Source organism: Cutaneotrichosporon oleaginosum, assembly GCF_008065305.1.
Source record: "Cutaneotrichosporon oleaginosum strain ATCC 20508 chromosome Unknown ATCC20508_contig03, whole genome shotgun sequence".
NCBI lineage: Eukaryota > Fungi > Basidiomycota > Tremellomycetes > Trichosporonales > Trichosporonaceae > Cutaneotrichosporon > Cutaneotrichosporon oleaginosum.
The window spans coordinates 2,196,800-2,214,163 of NW_027072172.1; the positions used below are offsets into that span (position 1 = coordinate 2,196,800).

General features: G+C 59.7%; 7 protein-coding genes across 7 annotated transcripts; 3 read left to right on the forward strand and 4 right to left on the reverse strand.

Annotated features, from left to right (window-relative positions):
- Window positions 1–2,886: 2,886 nt before the first annotated feature.
- Window positions 2,887–3,592, reverse strand: COLE_04070 (uncharacterized protein; the record flags this gene model as incomplete). The annotated part of the gene is made up of 4 exons (XM_018426274.2): window positions 2,887–2,931; window positions 3,201–3,250; window positions 3,309–3,408; window positions 3,521–3,592. The coding sequence occupies 4 exons, from the start codon at window positions 3,590–3,592 to the stop codon at window positions 2,887–2,889; spliced, it is 267 nt and encodes an 88-aa protein (XP_018282615.1).
- Window positions 3,593–3,829: 237 nt separating this feature from the next.
- Window positions 3,830–4,877, forward strand: COLE_04071 (mitochondrial 37S ribosomal protein uS9m; the record flags this gene model as incomplete). The annotated part of the gene is made up of 2 exons (XM_018420629.2): window positions 3,830–4,813; window positions 4,857–4,877. The coding sequence occupies 2 exons, from the start codon at window positions 3,830–3,832 to the stop codon at window positions 4,875–4,877; spliced, it is 1,005 nt and encodes a 334-aa protein (XP_018282616.1).
- A 320-nt stretch (window positions 4,878–5,197) lies between these two features.
- COLE_04072 (uncharacterized protein) lies at window positions 5,198–7,124 on the reverse strand (the record flags this gene model as incomplete). The annotated part of the gene is made up of 5 exons (XM_018421727.2): window positions 5,198–5,359; window positions 5,405–6,300; window positions 6,335–6,417; window positions 6,471–6,549; window positions 6,584–7,124. The coding sequence occupies 5 exons, from the start codon at window positions 7,122–7,124 to the stop codon at window positions 5,198–5,200; spliced, it is 1,761 nt and encodes a 586-aa protein (XP_018282617.1).
- Window positions 7,125–8,694: 1,570 nt separating this feature from the next.
- Window positions 8,695–9,877, forward strand: COLE_04073 (uncharacterized protein; the record flags this gene model as incomplete). The annotated part of the gene is made up of 5 exons (XM_018421729.2): window positions 8,695–8,822; window positions 8,857–8,941; window positions 9,113–9,234; window positions 9,300–9,497; window positions 9,541–9,877. 5 exons carry the CDS (start codon window positions 8,695–8,697, stop codon window positions 9,875–9,877), a joined length of 870 nt encoding a protein of 289 aa, XP_018282619.1.
- Window positions 9,878–12,288: 2,411 nt separating this feature from the next.
- COLE_04074 (uncharacterized protein) lies at window positions 12,289–14,786 on the reverse strand (the record flags this gene model as incomplete). Its single annotated transcript, XM_065626321.1, has 2 exons — window positions 12,289–14,359; window positions 14,407–14,786. The coding sequence occupies 2 exons, from the start codon at window positions 14,784–14,786 to the stop codon at window positions 12,289–12,291; spliced, it is 2,451 nt and encodes an 816-aa protein (XP_065482402.1).
- Window positions 14,787–15,155: 369 nt separating this feature from the next.
- COLE_04075 (uncharacterized protein) lies at window positions 15,156–15,920 on the forward strand (the record flags this gene model as incomplete). The annotated part of the gene is made up of 6 exons (XM_018421730.2): window positions 15,156–15,185; window positions 15,219–15,243; window positions 15,285–15,391; window positions 15,425–15,451; window positions 15,528–15,675; window positions 15,715–15,920. The coding sequence occupies 6 exons, from the start codon at window positions 15,156–15,158 to the stop codon at window positions 15,918–15,920; spliced, it is 543 nt and encodes a 180-aa protein (XP_018282622.1).
- A 196-nt stretch (window positions 15,921–16,116) lies between these two features.
- On the reverse strand, window positions 16,117–17,283 carry COLE_04076 (uncharacterized protein; the record flags this gene model as incomplete). Its single annotated transcript, XM_018426277.2, has 3 exons — window positions 16,117–16,508; window positions 16,552–17,054; window positions 17,090–17,283. 3 exons carry the CDS (start codon window positions 17,281–17,283, stop codon window positions 16,117–16,119), a joined length of 1,089 nt encoding a protein of 362 aa, XP_018282623.1.
- Window positions 17,284–17,364: the final 81 nt, after the last annotated feature.

The following is a 17,364-nucleotide window of genomic DNA, read 5'->3' on the forward strand; positions in this document are numbered from 1 at the left end:
ATGTGCAGGGCGCAGGAGGGCGTATTTCCAGGGTACCAGGGAATAGCATGAGGGACGAGTGACGCCAAGGGTATCATGCAGGACATGCAGGGAATGGGTTGTGCGTTTTCTCTCCAACTCTTTGAGGCTTTCAGGGTCCAGTTTTCTGTATCAAGCTCACCAAAATTGTGTCGCGCGTGTCTTGACACACACCAGTAATTGCCAGTAATTGCCTGCCACACTCGTCTCTCAACTCTCGGCATAAACCTTGCTGCTTCAACGTCACCCTCCTCCTGTAGCTCTCCTCCTCCAATTCTGTAACTCAATGGACGCACGTCCACTACAAAGTCGAGGCTCTGGCCAACAATCCATACTGTAACCCCGGCGCGCGTCGCAACTGATCGTCTCCAGTTTCCAGTGCCTCTGCTATTGTCGTTGTGCCACGGACTTTGGGTGGGCGTGCCGCACAAGCGGCGGCGGCATGGCTAGCCATCGGCTCGAGTATGCTTCGGGCATGCCAGCAATGCCGGCCATGCCGGCCTGCCAGACTACAGTACACTCGCCCCGCCAAGCACAACTAGCCCCAGCCGATGCCGTGACCTCGCCGAGATTGCATGGCATCCCACACCTCCTCCATCCCACATGCACCCCTGCCCGAAGATAGCTAGCGGGTGTTCCTTATCCTTGAGCGGAAGCCGTGAGCAGGATCGCAAAGTAGCCGGGGATCCCGGGTCCTGCACTAATCCTGCCGGGCGTGCCGCGGCACCATCCACCATCACGCTCCATCTCTGTCGGAACGGGACGAGATTGCAATGATGCGTTTCCCACTTCTCTCTTGCGACCAGCCGAAAGGCTTACGCCGTGCATGCTTCGTTCACAAATTCGTGTCGCAAGTCATGTGCCATGTAGCGTAAAGGTGTCGTGGTGCTGATGATCTGATGAGGCAGTCACCTGCCCATCCATACGAGCTGCGCAGATTCATCACGTTCGTCTTGTCTCGTGTCCGAAACGCACAGTCACCAGTGGCGTTCGTGGCGTACAGTGACCAGTGGCACGCATGAACTGCTTATCGACAAGACCAGGCCGAATTCAGATGTGTGAGACCTGCCGTACCTGCTGCAATACACTCCTTCTTCTGGGCTTCTGGAACCAACAGGGTACTGAATGCAACGCGTCTACGCCACGCTGACGCGATGGTCACTTCAATTGAAAGGTGAGGGAGGGGGGCGGAGGTGACTAGGGCTGCGAATTTGGGGTTGGGCCAACCCCGCAGATGTCGGACTGGACTTTATGGCTGCGCGACAATTCATCGCCTTGTCATGTCGCCGAGCTCTCCAGGGAGCCAATTGTCACTGCTTTAGAGCCTGTGGCGTTGTGACACAGCGCCCAGAACATAAGAGGCGCGTGCCGGCGGCATGAGAGTGGAGGTCCGGCCTACCTGCAATGAGCCGGAGGTAATCCGCAAAGATCTCAATTTGAGGCTGCAAAGCCCAGAGTGTCCATGTCGCCGCATTTCACGGAATCTCCCTCGCCAATCGAGGGGGGTGGAGAAAAGTCGAGATGACAGTGCTGCGATGGCTACAATGTCCGCATGACGCCGCGTGTTCCTCGTCATTCACGGCCATTCTGCGCAACCATTTGAACCAAATATTTCGCAGGCTCTTCCAAGCCAACAACGCCAGTACGCCAGAGCTTGTAGGACGAAGGACCCGAATACTGATCCGTGCTGCAAAATGGGAAACGTCAGGCACGGAACTATTCTGGCTTCGGATTTCGCGAGCCATTAAAAGGCAGGCTTTTGAATGGCAGGATTCGTGAGGACGCGGATGCGAGAACTCAAGGACGCCAGGATGGCGATGACAAGGCGGCGAGGCGGTGAAGGAGGAGCGAGCTGACGCCTCTGCAAGGACCAGGCAGCTGCTTGGCGTCTGGCCGCCTTGTTCTGGCCCCCCCTTCTGCTGACCCTCTATCCTCCGACAATTGATCCCTGCGCCACAAGTGCACACATGGAACGGAGGCCCCAGCGAAGGGGTTGTCGACGGAGAAGGGTGGCTCCGATGGCTACTCGGCGCCGGCTAGGCCCACCGCGCGGGTGCCCAAATGCCGGCGACGCTATAACGCCCGCCGTGATCCCCAGTAACATGGCGACGGAATGGTTTCAGTTCCGCATGCGGCATGCGCAGCCAGGTGCTCCACGCGCCACGATCGCGTAGAGTTTCAACTCAATTAGCCTAGTGTCTTCTGTCGGCGTCACACGCCGGTCAAGGACAATTCATTGAGCGGGGGAGAATGGGCCTCCGCGCGCGCCAGGCAGCAGGTGATTGAAACGCGGGGGATCATCGATCTCACCTTTACCGTGGGTTTTATTGCTCATCGCGCGCAGGAAACCTCCCACCTGGATCTCATGACCGTGGCATCAGTTTGGCGGGTATTGTCAATCCAACGCCGATCGGAGCAGGGCGCCTCCTCATCATTCTTTCCAAGTTGAACCACAGCCATTGCCGGTGAGTCATCCGGTCCTGCCTCAGCACTTGTGCTGAAGGTGAGCATAAGAGGACGCTGGAAGCACGCATCGCCCACCACTATCTTATAACACACCGGGAATTCTTTGCGACGGCAAGAACCGGCTGATAGCGGTGGCGACGGATGCGGGACACTGATCCGTGAGAGAGATTCAAGAGCGTCTGGGCGTGACCTCCGAGTTCCACGCAAAGCGCTGCCCCATCTCCCGCATACACAATGCTAGTGCATCTGGCGCGTAGTGATACAACGGTGGGGCGACATCCACCGGTCATGCGGGTGCTTGATGGCATGATGGCTGCTCAGCGTGGGCGAGCTGAAGCAGGGAGCCGAGCGCAAGGCTATGTTGCGTAGCCGCGCCAACTCATGATTAACTGAGGCCAGTAATTACTTGGTTTGCTCCTTGGCCCACTGTTCGGGCGTAAATGTTTTCTGGCATGAGCTGAGGAAGGCGATATGAGAAAGGTTATTTTGAGATGACGGTTGATGTGGGACAATCGGATGGCCGCCATTGGGCCCAGGAGAGCATGGCGGTCATCCCACGCAGACACAGCCGCGCACAGCCCAGTTTCCATCGGACCGCTGGCCGCAGTTGGAAAGAGACAGAATCGGAGCCGGCGCTGAGAAGCTCGAGCACCGGGCCTGGACCATGATCATGGCGCTGGGCTTCAAAACGCAGGACGAGATGAAGTGCAACATACCTGCGAAAAGGCGTGCAACTGGGCGATCTCCTCTGCGAGAATCTGGTTGACTGCTGTCAGCTGGGGCGCGAGGGTGTGGCTGGCTGAAGCTGGCGGAGAACCACTGACCCATCTTGTGCCGTGCCAGCGTCATCTTGCGCGCAAAGTCTGGCGCGACAATAACGACGGCAAATGAGGAGCCGCAGTTGCCAGATGTGTCCACAATTTCCTGCTGTCAGCTGAGTCACTCACCAGCCGAACGCTGAGCAATCTTCGCAGGGCGAGGGAAGTCGCCGCCATGCTCGAGCATGTACCCCTCGCCGCTACGAGTTTGTACGCACAAAATGCTCAACTTTAAGGCTAGCTCGGAGCTTGCCCTCAATTCGGACGTCGATAGGTTGTGGGTCGGCCATGATGCAGAAGTATGCGCGTCGATGCTTGAGCGCGATGACCGAGCAGAACGAAAGACGTCAACATCCTGGTCTGGCTGTATCTGATAACTCAGCCCAAGCCTTGTATCAAACCACGTGGTAATTTCGTGTCATTAACAACTGGACAAATGCAACCTCGGACCTGTTTCTTGTCTTTCGTCAAAAGTCGGCCTTCGCAGATCACCGGCATTGCGATCTTGCGCTCCGCACTACCCTCCCATGTCCGCTCCCCGCAGCCTGCTGGCTGCGCGCGCCGCGCTGCGCCCGGCCGCCGCCGTGGCTTCCCCCGCCCCGCTCGCCGCTCTGTCGCTGGCGGGCTCGTCCCGCCTCGCCTCGACCTACACCCCCGGGCGGACATTTGAGCGCAAACGGCCCCCGCGCCCCCGCCAGTCGACCTACTTCACCGCCAAGGCGGACCTCACCGCGGCCCTTCTGAGCCTGCACGCGACGCGCGTGCAGGCCGAGGAGCGGCTGCGGGCTGAGCTCGTCTGGCCGATCCCGAAGGGTCTGCCGCACCTCGATGCTCCCCCAACGGCGTGGAAGAGCCGCGACAACATGCGCATGGTGATGCGCGCGAACCGCGACTACGACAACCTCGTGTCCCTCCTCAGCAAGATGCACCACATGGCGCACGTCGCATCCACGTGCGGCGTGCACGACGTCGCGGCGCGGCTGCAGGCCGCTGTGGAGCCGTACCAGCGCTCGGAGCGTGTGGCCGACCTCGCGGCGCGCGCAGCGGCCAAGAGTGCGCGCGGGGCTGACCACGGCATTGATGCGTTTGGGCGCGCGTACGCTCTCGGTCGCAGGAAGAGTTCGAGCGCGCGTGTCTGGGTTGTGCCGTCGCAGGCGGCGCGCACCCTCGCTGAGGTCAAGGAAGGGGAAGAGGCCGCCGTCTCCGCTCCTACCTCCGAGATCCTCGTCAACCACCTCCCCCTTCCGGAGCACTTTGTCAAGGTTGCCGACCGTGAGGCTGTCCTCCGCCCCCTCCGCGTGACGGGCCTCCTGGGCGCTTTCAACATCTTCGCGTCCGTCCGCGGCGGCGGCTCCACTGGCCAGTCGGGCGCCATCGCCCACGCCGTCGCACAGGCTGTCACCCTCCTCCGCCCCGACGCCCACGACGCCCTCTTCAACGACGGTGCGCTCGGCCGCGACCCCCGTGTCGTCGAGCGTAAGAAGACTAACCGCCCCAAGGCGCGCAAGGGTGTAAGTTTATGCCGGGGCGCGTGGACGCAGCTGACAAAAACAGTACACCTGGGTCAAGCGTTAAGTTGGGTATCATTTCCCTACCACTCGAGCATGCATCATTCTGTATTGACGAGGGTGCTGATGAAGTGCCAGCGCCAGTGGTAGCTGACTGTGTGGGCAGGAGAGAACGCTCGGCAGATGCCGGATGTCGCTCGCCTTCTCCTCTCGCAACCTGCTAGTGGGACTGCGGCGACCCACTGGAGCCTACCAGGCACGCCGCAGAAGGCACATCGTGTGCAGCAGATAAATGGATGCGCACGCATCAATTCTAACACAGAGCGCCCTATCGACGGGCGACTGTACAACACGATATCTATCACTTGCTCCAAGAGCCCCGCTTCCCTACCCTCGGCTCCGCCGGCCGTTCATCTTCTCCTCGTACTTGACACGCTGGGTGCGGTCAACGACCTGGACGTAATACCGCCCGCCATCGCCCTTCCACGACACCCAGTCCGAGAAGTACTGGTGCGATGTAGAGCGGAGGATTGCAGCGAACGAGTCGCACTGGGATTAGCCGCGCCTCGACGTCACGCCCGATGAGCAACTCACATTTGACTCGTTCATACGGAATCCCTCTGGAACGAACGGCTTCAACGACACGATCGTCGCGCCCTCCTTCAAGTCAAGGAAGAGGTGGGTAAGGTCCATGTTCAACGAGGACGGGAACACCTCGTTGTTGACAAGCACGACGTCTGCCTCGGTGAGGCGACGTCTCACTTCGGGGTGTGTGCGGAAGTCGCCTTCGTGACACTCGACGCTTAGGTTGCCATCAAGACACCACATGGCCCAGCGGCGCTGGACCTCGCGCAGCTGTCGGCGCGCACAATGCGACGGAACAGGTAGCAGCTCGAAGCCGTAGCTCGCGCAGCCGGCCTGGACGGCTGCCCGCAAGACGCAGTTGCCAACGCCGCTACCGAGATCGACGAACACAGAATCAGGTTTGAGCCCAGTCTGTTCTATGACCTTGCTCATGAAGGTGTTGCCTAGCTCGCCGTACGAATCCTCCTTTTCGCTGATGGCGGCTGCAACAGCTTCGGGGTGTTTGGGATGGTGGGCTAGTTGCTCCACGAAGGGTGCAACTACCCGGTTATACGCAGAGTCATGCACGACGTTGATGAGCGCCGACCACTCGCTCCGCGATATGCGGTAGTCACGGCTCGTGAGCCATGCTTCGAGTGTGCCGTCCTCCTGCAGGTCTGCCAGTGCGACATTGAACCGTTGGATCGCCTTGACGAACCCTGGTCCATCGCGACGATTTGGCGCAAGTGCACGTCGCAAGGCCTCTCCGATAGTCTCTTGTTGAGTTTGTGGGAGAGGCGATGCGCCGTCAGGAGGAGGAGTGGATAGTGATGTAGGCGTTTGCAGTCGGCTGGGCATAGCCGACTCGAAGTAATCAGACGCATCAAGCGTGCCAAATATATGCGCGTGAGATGGGGGGATGTAGTCTGCCGTAAGCTGGGAAGGTCGCGGGTGACTCACGCTTGAGGATCATCCCTAGAGCGGCCTTCAGCTCAGAAATGGGGTTATATTCTGAGGCTGAATGTGGAGTCAACAGGATGAATCTGTGGAAGTCAGTCTCCTGGTCACCACGTCCAGCTCCTTTGTTGTGACTCACTTCTCCACCGCTCCAGAGGGGTACCGCAAGTCGACTGACGGAATGGGATCTGAGTTCTCAAAGCCTGGTTGTGGAAAGTCTGCTGTCAGCTGCATCTCCGAGCTGCAACTTACATGGAATATACTTGTCGCGGCCACCTTTGCTCATAGATCCCTTTTGTCCGCCAGCCCACCCGCGGACCTCGCCGCGGACGGCCTCCTCGCATGAAACAAAGCCTGCCCAGCCGCGCCCGAACTCGCCTCGCTCGTCGACGAGCGAGGGACAAAACACTTTCCTCCCGACGTCCACGTCGCCAGCGTCAGGTGTGACGCCGTCACCGGCGAGTCGGGGGCGCTTGCGGTCAAAGGCGTCAAGCGCATCCTCCTCACTGTCGTCCGACTCGGGGAGGACGCGCCTCTCGGCTGCTGGCGTCTTGCGCGGGCGGGCAGGAGACGCCGAGCCCGCCGATTTCGGCCTGGGAGACGAGCCGCGCGAGGGTACTCTCAACCGAGATTCGGATTTGGGACGCGGGGCCGAGGGGCCCGCTCGTGCCGACTTGTGTGGAGGGAGACCAGGGAGAGGAGGTGCGGCGGGCCGAACGGTCACCTTTTTCTTGACCGTAACGGTGGAGACTGCGGTGGGCCGGCCCTGCTTGTTGCCGAAAAAGGACTGCATGACGATGACGAGGACCTCACACCGTGAAGGAGAGGCGAAGCGGCTGTAATAAGCGACTGGTGGAGATGAGAAAGTGTATTATTGTTGACAAAAGGAGGTGGAAGTGGCCGATCATATCGAGAGTGGCACTGGCATAAGCGGGTGGCCAATGGCCAGGGACCGAGGCTTAAAAAAAGGCCCCGGCAGGTTCTAATTCCAGGCTCGGCGATGCATACGCCCGCCCAAGCGCCACCCGTAGATGGGATCAACCACACCTCAGGCTGCGCTGTGCACGACATCTCGCCACCACCTCTGCGACCTCACCTCACACTGAGTTTGAAGCTGATCAAATCTACATGTAATGCGCTACAAAGGGTCGTGTCTAGTTCTAGCTAGAGTATCTCATCACGCGTACGATTGGGAGGCCGTGTACTCCGTATTTAGCAGCACGGGATAGGGAAGATGCAGATGTTGACGCTGGAGTCAGCTGTGCCCAAATCACAGAGAGACAGTGCATCAACTCACCGGCATGGGAGGATAGGGAGACCGCAAAACTTGCCAGGGCATCCACCGCGGAGGCGGAGGACTTCCTCCTCGGTCTGCGGCGACTCGCCAGAAGGCTTCGCCATGGCGTCTGGGGGTTTAGTCTCGTCTCGCCGAGCATAACTTGTAACTGCAACTCACTCATGGTGTTCCTGGCGGTGGGCTGCTCGTTGACAACAACCTGAGGAGCGTCGGTCTGAGGCGGGTACTGGGTGGGCTGCATGGTGAATGAGTAGATGGATGTGTGAGAGGTGAAAGTGTGCTCAGAGTGAGTGATGACAGGATGACAAGAGAAGCGGGGTGAGGATGCACGTATTTGTGCCCCATCGGATGCCTCGCGCTGAGTCCTGCCCTTGTTCTTCGCTCATTCCTAAAACGGGACGTGAAGGGGCCGCATGCCGCAGCTGCTCTGCGCACCAATGCAGTGCTCCGCAGAGACCAGAGGCCAGTGACGATGCAGAGACCCCGCGAGGTCGATGGGGCGGAGCAGGCATGACATCACCAGACCCCATATGCTCTAAAGGTCCGCGCGATACATGCACCTCCGCGCTCCGATTGCTCGGTGGCACCACTTGCCCCCGGCGCGCCTGTCGACGCGTGGAGGGCCACGTGGATAATGGCAGGCCTATTTTGTTAGGCGCGGAACATTTTGTATTGCTCGACACAACTCCTCTTTTCGAGAATTCGAACCAACTTGTCAACTGAACTCCTCCACCCCCTCCTCCGCCGAGCTATATCTTCTCGCCCGTACCGCACCTGCCACTATCATCGACATCTTGCATCTTTCACATCATTGCATCTATCGCGCCACCAAATTCATCGTCAATCGACGCCTATCACTCGCATATTACGACCCGTGTTCACACCTGCGACTCCCCTAGCATCATCCCACTTCAATCCTAGGAATCTTCTCCGTGTTTCCCTCAAGCTACAGCTTCCGGATACTCGTCGGCTCATCCTTACACACCCGCCATCCATATCTCGCGTACCCTCCCCGGCCATCGTGCAGGACGCCTTCATTCCCTCCTGATTCGCACGACGTCCCACCATGTCCCAGCCTGCTCCCCGCCGCACTGCGTCTCTTACCGGTAGCTCGCGACTGTCGCTGAATGTGGGCACCAAGCAGGCACCGCCCGCCCCAGGCCGCGTCGCTGGCCGTCACCCCCTGCGCCAGGAGTAGGTGGACGACTCGAGGAGGGCTAACAACCAGTTGGTCGATCAGCTACGTCCACCGCCCCCCAGGAGCCAAGGTCGATTACGAGAAGGAGATTCACAAGGTCGCAACCTTTGGCTCGGTGAGTGAAAGCGGCAAGGGATAGGAGGTGCTCGAAGCATGCTGCCATCAAGGGCGCACTCCACATTTGTTTGTGCCCATTTGTAAATACGCTCTGGCGCTCCCCTAATGCTGCCACTGCGGAAACGGCGGCTCTCTACCCCGCCAGCAGCTCACTCAAATCTGACAGCAGATCGAGTCTTTTCTCCACCTCTACGCGCACCTTACCCCACCTTCAGACTTGCCGCCTGTGACGGACTTGCTCTGCTTTGCCAGCAGGATTCAACGCCCGGGTATCTGGGAGGAGATCCCTCGGTATGTTACGATGCGGTTTGCCGTGGCTCTCCGAAACCACTGGGACGCTGCTGACTCTTCTACAGCGGCGGCAAGTTCACCATCCGACTGCTGCACCCCATCACGCCAGTGCTGTACGAGTCGCTCCTGTTCGCTCTCATCGGTGACCAGTTTGACGAGTCGGACAACGTCGTCGGCTGCGTCCTGAGCGTGCGTCAAACCGAGGACATCCTGAGTGTGTGGGTGGAGGAGGAAGGCGAGGCTGTGCGCTCTGGAGCATTGCGGTGAGAATTCTTTTTGCGAACATGAGTCCTCGCTGACTTCCAGAGAGAAGATTATCTCGCTCCTGTCGCTCCCGTCCACGACGCTCTGCGAGTACCGGTCGAACAAGGCCCTGCTTGACGCTGCCTCGTCCATGAACAAGGTGGAGGGTGGGGCTCAAGAGGGCGCACACCACGGCAACGCGCACACACACCACTCGCACGGCTTTGGGGGGCTTCACCAGCAGTCCCAGGGCTTTGGGCAGCACCGGCACCAGCAGCACGGCATGGGGCAACATCACGGTCCACACGGCGACAGAGCGTATGTTCGGGAGCCACGCGGCCCGAGGGACGACGCTTCGAGGACGGGCGGGTGGGGTAATGGGTTTCGCAGGGAGCAGTAAGCCGTGAGATTGATAGTGTTGGTGCGAACGGCCTGACCTTAGGAGGTGGGCGATATGTGATAGTTGGGAGGAGGTCCTCATTGCCACTGCCTAAAATTCTTGGACATTAGCATGCGGCATTGGAGATCGCGATGCCGACGATATACTGATAAACATTGTATATCCGCCAGGCCGGCCGGCCGTGTTGGCCGCGGAGCAGACAGCCATATTTCTGCCAAGAATTTCTTGGCGACTCGAACAATCGGCCTTCAGTGAAGACCGATGACCTCCGCACGATGTAGTGGGTGTCCTGCACAAGTAGGTGCTGCTTCGCCGCTCCGGCGATGGGCCGGCGGCCCCGCCCCCCATCTGTTCGCCATCAGCTAAGGAGAAGTACGTGAATTCGGTAACTTTAACATGCCGCGGCCCGAAAGGCAATCCTGAGTACAGCTCGGCACTTACTCGCGTCGCCAGATCTGCACGGTCATGTGGCCCTATTCAGCGGAGAGGATTGTGGACGTCGCTCGCCACAACGCTGTGGACGGTGCCGGGTGGACGGCCCGGGGAACCCTGAGCCCCCGTGGACTGTCCTCAGGGGCCGCAACTTACCCCGCACTCGCCCCGTGCCTGCCCCCCCTCCACCCGTGGCACCCCCGAGCGTGGCACCATGTCGCCGTCCACTTCTGCCCCTCCGATGCTCGGCACGCCGGGCCGCCGGGCCGCTGCTCCTCGGCGCCAGTGGACTGCACGCGGTGGACGGCGTCGGCCCATTCGCAGGCTATAATACCCCTCGCCGGTGCTCACTGCCCCTCATCAACTCGAGGAAGCGCATCACTCCACCAACACCAATCCCAGTCACGCCGCCCACTCACCTCTTCACATCCTTTCATCTCGCAACCCACCATGGTCGACTACCAGTGAGTCACACATCCAGTGATCAGCTCCGAGACTGGCAAGCGAACTCGATCCCCGCGGACTTGGGGAAACAGCTTTTCGCGTCCCCCCCCCCCCCCCCCCCCCCTCTCTCTCTCTTCGTTCTTCAACAAATGTTCCACACTTAACCGCTCCCACTGGATGCGGGACTCACCAATCCGTCCTGTCCCTGCCGGCCATTGTGCTCAATTTTCCCTGCACTCAAAACAACCATACTGACGCCACAGGGATGAGGAAGGACGCGTTGGCTCCTACGACTCGTCGCCAGCCTCCTCCCCCAAGCGCGGCTTCTTTGGGCACTCGCGCGCATACATGATGGCCCTCATCGGCTTCATGGGCATCTTCCTATTCGGCTACGACACGGGTCTGGGATCGGCAACAATGAGTCTGAAAAGCTTTCAGCGCGATTACGGGCTGGTCAAGCCGGACGGCTCGCCGGTTGACAACATTCGCACGTTGCAGGGCAATGTCGTGTCGATCTTGCAGGGCGGTGCGTTCTTTGGTGCCCTCTTCGCCGCGCCAGCGGAGGACCGGCTGGGCCGCAAGATCTCGCTCATGATCGGCTGTGCCATCTTCATCGTCGGCGGCGTCATTCAGACCGCCTGCTTCTCGTCCCTCGACCAGTTCTACGTCGGCCGCTTCATCGCCGGCTTTGGCGTTGGTGCCATGTCCTGCGTGTGCCCGACGTACGCGTCTGAGATCGCGCCCAAGGAGATCCGCGGCCGCATCACCGGCCTTTTCCAGATCGTGGTTGTCATCGGCGTCGCCTTCGCCTTCTGGATCAACTACGCCGTCTCCTTCATGGACCCCAACGTCGGCGCTATGCAATGGCGCATCCCCATCGGCTTCCAGCTTGTCCCGGTCGGCATCATGCTGTTGCTTCTCCCCCTTCTCCGGGAGTCGCCGCGCTGGCTCGCCGTCAAGCACCGCGACGACCAGGCCCTCACCAATCTCGCCTGGATCCGCAAGCTCCCCGAGAACGACCCGAGCGTCAAGATGGAGTTTGCTGAGATCACAGCGTCGATCCGCGAGGCTGAGTCGGCTACCGGCGGCACCACTTGGCGCGAGGTGTTCCGCAAGGGCAACTTCAACCGTTTCGTCATTGCCTTCGTGATCTTCACCCTTCAGCAGTGGAGCGGGCAGAACTCCATCTCGTACTACGCGCCCATCATCTTCGAGTCCATTGGCCTCCGCGGCTCCCACACCAGTCTCCTCACGTCGGGCATCTACGGCATCGTCAAGATTGTTGCCACGGCCGTGTTCATCTTCTTCGGTGTCGAGAGGTTCGGCCGCAAGCGCCCCCTCCTCGTCGGTATCTTCATGATGTCGGGTTTCCTCTGGATCATCGGTGCCATCTTCAACACCAACCAGCCCGACAAGCACGCCACGAGCCCCTCGTCAGCATCTATTGCGATGGCCGCCATGATCTACCTCTACGTCATTCCTTACTGCTTCTCGTGAGTTCCCGGTCTCGCCGCCGTCCTGGCAACGCACGGAAACTAACACACAGCGTCGGCCCCCTCCCATGGGTTATTTGCAGCGAGATCTTCAACAACCAAACGCGCCACTACGGCCTCATGACCGCCTCGATGTCGCAGTGGCTGTGGAACTTTGCTGTCTCGATGGCAACTCCCCACATGGTCGACAAGCTGCCCAACGGCGGCATTTTCTTCTTCTTCGCGTGCATCAACATCATCTCGTTCCTCCTCGCCCTCTTCTTCCTTCCTGAAACTAAGGGCGTATCCCTCGAGGCTATGGACATCATCTTCGGCCTCACGACCGCCGAGGAGCGCGAGCGCGACGTCGCGGCAGCCGCGCAGGAGCTCAACGGGGAGAAGGGCGATGTCAGCTTGCACGAGGTCAGCATTGACCGCAAGGAGCGCGTGTGAGAAGTTGGGCGAGATAGAACAGTGCGGTACAGTTGTTAGATGGATGGGTTTAAGATGCAGTGACATTTCAAGAGTTGCGATGCGTGTGGGGAGTCGCTGGAAGGGGATGAGATGGGAACAATGTGTCGTGCGACTCGAAACAGGTGCGCCAAGATGAGCCACACTGGTCATTTGCGCCACGCTGCAACACGACCCGCGGTTGATGATAAACTCATCGGTTCTTGCTTCCCGGTACCTTCTGCATCGCGCAAGGGCGCTCGCATCTGACATGAGGCCAAGTCGATCCGCCGGGCTGAAGCTCGCAGCTTGCGAGCCAAGTTTGCCGAGCCGCTCAGGCGTGTATGCGACACGATACACGCCAACGGCCTCGGCGTTGAGCTTGAAAGTGTCGCTGGCGACATTGTACTCCATCTCACGATCGGAAAGGACCGCAGAGTGGTCAACCTGGGCGCCATCCTTGTCGACAGTCTTGACCTCGAGCGGCACCCACCAGGTCGTCTTGTTCTCTTCGGGCTTGGCATCTCCTGTCGACAAGAAACGGGCCTGCGACAGCTTGAGTTTACTATTGCCGAGCTCCTCTACGCGCACAACGGGGAATCCGACCCGCATGGTCCACGCGTTCATCATGTCGCCGACGTCCTTGCCAACCGAGCTGGAAATACCGTCCCACAAGTCCTGCATCTCAGCGTTGCCGTAGAGGTGCTTGTTGAGGTACGTGGCAACTCCTTGGAAGAACTTCTCCTCCCCGACAACGCTCATCAGCATTCGCAGTACCGACGCGCCCTTTGAGTAGCTGATGGCGTCAAAGATGGTCGCAATCTTGTTGGAGTCGGGACACTCGACTTGGATGGGATGACTGGAACGCTTGGCGTCGAGACTGAGGGCCCGATCCCAGTGCGCCTCGAGGAATTCGCCCGCCATTTTCCACTCCGGCCAGATACGCTCTGGCAGCACAAGGGAGCCCATGAGCGTTGCAAACGCCTCGTTGAGCCACAAATTATCCCACCACCTCATGGTAACAATGTTGCCGAACCACATATGCGCAACTTCGTGACACTGAATCGTCCCGCATCGCTTGAGGGACGCGAGACTGCTGCGCTCGTTGACGAGATAAGCTGCGGTGCGACCAGTGATCAGGCCCCAGTTTTCCATCGCGCCCATGTCAAAGTCGTGGGCGACAAGCGTGTCAAGCTTAGGAAGGGGATACGCGATGCGGAACAGCTCCTCGTACACCCTGAGGGCAGACGCAGTCGCGTCAAGAGCCATCTTAGCCTGGTCAATGTTGTTGGTAGCGTACACACGCAAAGGAATGGTCTTTCCCGTGATTGCTGACTTGTGCAAAGCCTCGATGTGCGTAAACTCCCCGCACGCCCACGCTAGAAGGTACGTGGACATGAGTGGCGTCGGCGTGAAGCGCGTCGCTACCCATCCATCGGGGTTGGAGGCGCTGGAGAAGGTTGGGGCGAGCGTGGAACCCGCCACGTATCCGTCCGCGAAGATATCCTCAAACTTGACGGCGGCCGGGGAAAATGGTTTGCAGCCCTCAGCGTCCATGTTGGCCAGCACAACTTCATGCTTGCGCGCGATGAGGGTAACGCCGAAGGTCGCCTTGAACAGCGGCTCGTCCCAGCACGGGAGCGCGCGGCGGGCAGCGGTGGGCTCGAACTGCGTGAGCGCATAGCTGGCGTGAGCACATCCTTGCCTGTCACCACCTTTGGCGCCACTCACACCAAACGCTTTCCGTTCTCGTCTGGGTCCGAGTTGGAGCGGTAGTACCCCATCATATTACCGTTGAGCTCGGCTTCATAACGCACGGCAAGCTTTGCGGCGCCTTTCTTGAGCGGCTCTGCAAGTTTAACGGTCGCCCTCTCCTTATCCGCGTCGGTGTGGAGGGCCGAGAGAGCGAGCTCCTGCGTCGAGCCTGCGTTGAGGGCGAGGTGAGTGACGGAGAGGGAAGGGTGCATGTGGAACACGATGGTAGGCGTGTCCTCCAGAACCTCGAGCGATATGATCACCTCGGCCTCATAGCGCAACGCAGCAAGATCAGTGCGGACTGCAAGTTCGTAATGCGTCGGCCGCACCGACGTAGGAAGGCGGTAGTCACTCATCCTCGGCAGGCGCGTGTTTGAGGTGAGTGGCGAGGTGAGACTGCTTAGGGGGACGTTGGCCGGAGATAACAATCAGGAAGAGATCTATGCGTTGGGAGTGACGAGGAGGAGTAACAACGAGAATGTGAACGGGAGGGACCACTTCCCCGTGGGGGAAACACGGATATACCCGAACTCCTCACCCCGGTTATGTTGACAGACATCCAGACCGGTGGTGGGGTTGGCATTGACCGTTCTAGCGAGATTTCTCTGCAACTGCATCCTCCATCGCTCTCCCTTCCGCCCATCCCTCATCCCGCAACTCTTACGCATTCTGATTCTCTTCAAACACACTCTTTACCTCCCTCATACTCACTCTCATTATCCACCATGGGCGCCTGCTTCGAGCATGTCAAGGAGGTGGGCCCTAGCATGATTCTCCGCTGACAGTAGTGCTGGGCTCAGTCCATCAAGGGCAGTAAGTGCTCCGCTTCGGACGAAGGCAGACGACTGAGACAGATCACGACGACAACGTCTTCGGCAACTCGGTCGAGGTCGTCTCGGCGCGCCCAGGTCGCGCCGAGCTCCGCATGAAGGTGGAGGAGAGGCACCTCAACGGACATGGAGTAAGCGACTAAGCTCTCCAGTGCTGACGGCAGAACGTGCACGGCGGTGTCGTGATGACTGTAAGTACCACGCGCTCGGCCACATTGCCGACGCGTCTATGCCTCCTCGCCCTCCAACTGACTCATCTGACGCCAGCTTGTGGACGACGTGACGTGGCTTGGCATGCAGACCCTCGGCTTGCCCAAGGTCGGGAGCGTCAGCACCAACATCTCGTGCGAGTTCGTGCGCCCATCAGGTAGACTCGGTGACTACCTCCACATGGTCTCGGAGCCAGTCAAGATTGGTGAGCAGCGAGTGATCGGCGCCCCAAACTGACGATCAGGCCGGAGACTCGCATTCCTGCGCATCACTTTCTACGACAAGAACGGCGAGGTGTGCGCGTATGGCACGCAGACCGTGGCCGTCCTTGGCGACCCAACATTTACGCACAAGTTCTCCGCAGACGGTTCTGTTCTCGTTCCAGTCCCTAAGGACGACAAGAAGAAGGGCGAGTTGCTGCCGTCCACTGAGGCGAAGGGCAAGCTTTAGACATATATGTAGACGAACAATTTGGACACCTTGGAGCTGGGGCATCTTGAAGCTGGGAAAACGTGCTTGTACATTGGGCTTACCTAACTCAGCGGGCCGAGCGGAATTGGTGCAAAGCAAAGTAGCCAGAAAGAAGGACCTACTCCTCTCTCCGCCCCGCTGCCCGTCGATACTGATACATCCTATATCCTTCACCCTACACAGAAGTCTTGGCACGATCCACCTCCGGTTCAGTCGGCACAATGTCAGTCATGTTCTCGACGAACACGCGCGCCTTGCGGCACGTCTCGGCGTCGAGGATAGACTCGTCCGACGCGACCGCGACGCTCGAGCTCCCCATCTTCCACATGCGCTGCTGCGCGAGCCCTTGCTCAATCATGGCCTGGACGCCGCCAACGTCCTGCCACCCGAGCGCGGCGGCGATCTTGAGCAACGGCGTCAGCCGCGGCTTGTACGCCATGTCGAGGAATATGCGCGGGGACGGAATGGGGAGGTCGCCGGTGGCGTTGCCGGGCTGGAAGGGAAGAGTGAAAATGTGGGTTGCGATGGTGTATACCATGCGCTCCTCGAAGCTCTTGGGCGCGATGGCTGGGGTTAGCTTGGTCAAGTTTATGAGCAGAGGTGTGCTTACCAGGGATGGCGCCGACGACCATGGCGATGCCTGGAAGGCGGTCTGTTGCGTTGGGCCCCAGGTGTCCCTCGACCTGCTCGACAGACGTCAGGTGGATCAAGCGCAGGCGGTTGGGATTGGCGGGGTCACTGCGCGAGTCGAAGTGCGCGATCGTGTCCGCCACCTCTGCTGCGTCGCGGTTGGCCAAGAAGATCGGGTTCATCCCCAATGTGTAGAGAGCGTGTACGGCCGAGCGCGTGGTTGCTCCTCCACCGATCACCATCCCGCTCGCCTGGCCGGGCGCATACGTCGCTGTCGTGCCGACGGACACTCCGGGGTGCTGTGTTCCCAAGGCCGCGAGGAGGGAGTTGCGCACGCCAAGGAAGTCGGTGTTGGTGCCGACCAGTTTGCGATGCCCGTTCACTTCAACCGGCACGACAGTATTGCAAGCGCCTGTTGCGTAGCCCTCGGGGCTGATCTCGTCGAGGTACTTCATAATCTCAGCCTTCAGGGGCATCGTCACCCTGCTGTCAGCTCACTGAAGGAATCTAGAGCTCACGCTGCTCCTCCGGAAGAGGCACTTCGCAGCTCGTCCAACACAGCCTGGGTCACCGCCGACGTCGACCACAGCTTGTAGGTGCATGGGCTGCCGATGGACTCGAAGACCAGGTTGTGCAGGCTTGGAGCACCAGAGTGGGCGATTGGGAAGCCAAAGAGGTAGATGTCCTTGTGCTCTGCGTGCGTGTGCGTCATGGTGAAGTCTTTGCGAGACCTGTGGGGCAATAGATGATAGATGCAAAGCGTGGAAGAGAGAGGGGAGGTCGAGCCAAGAGT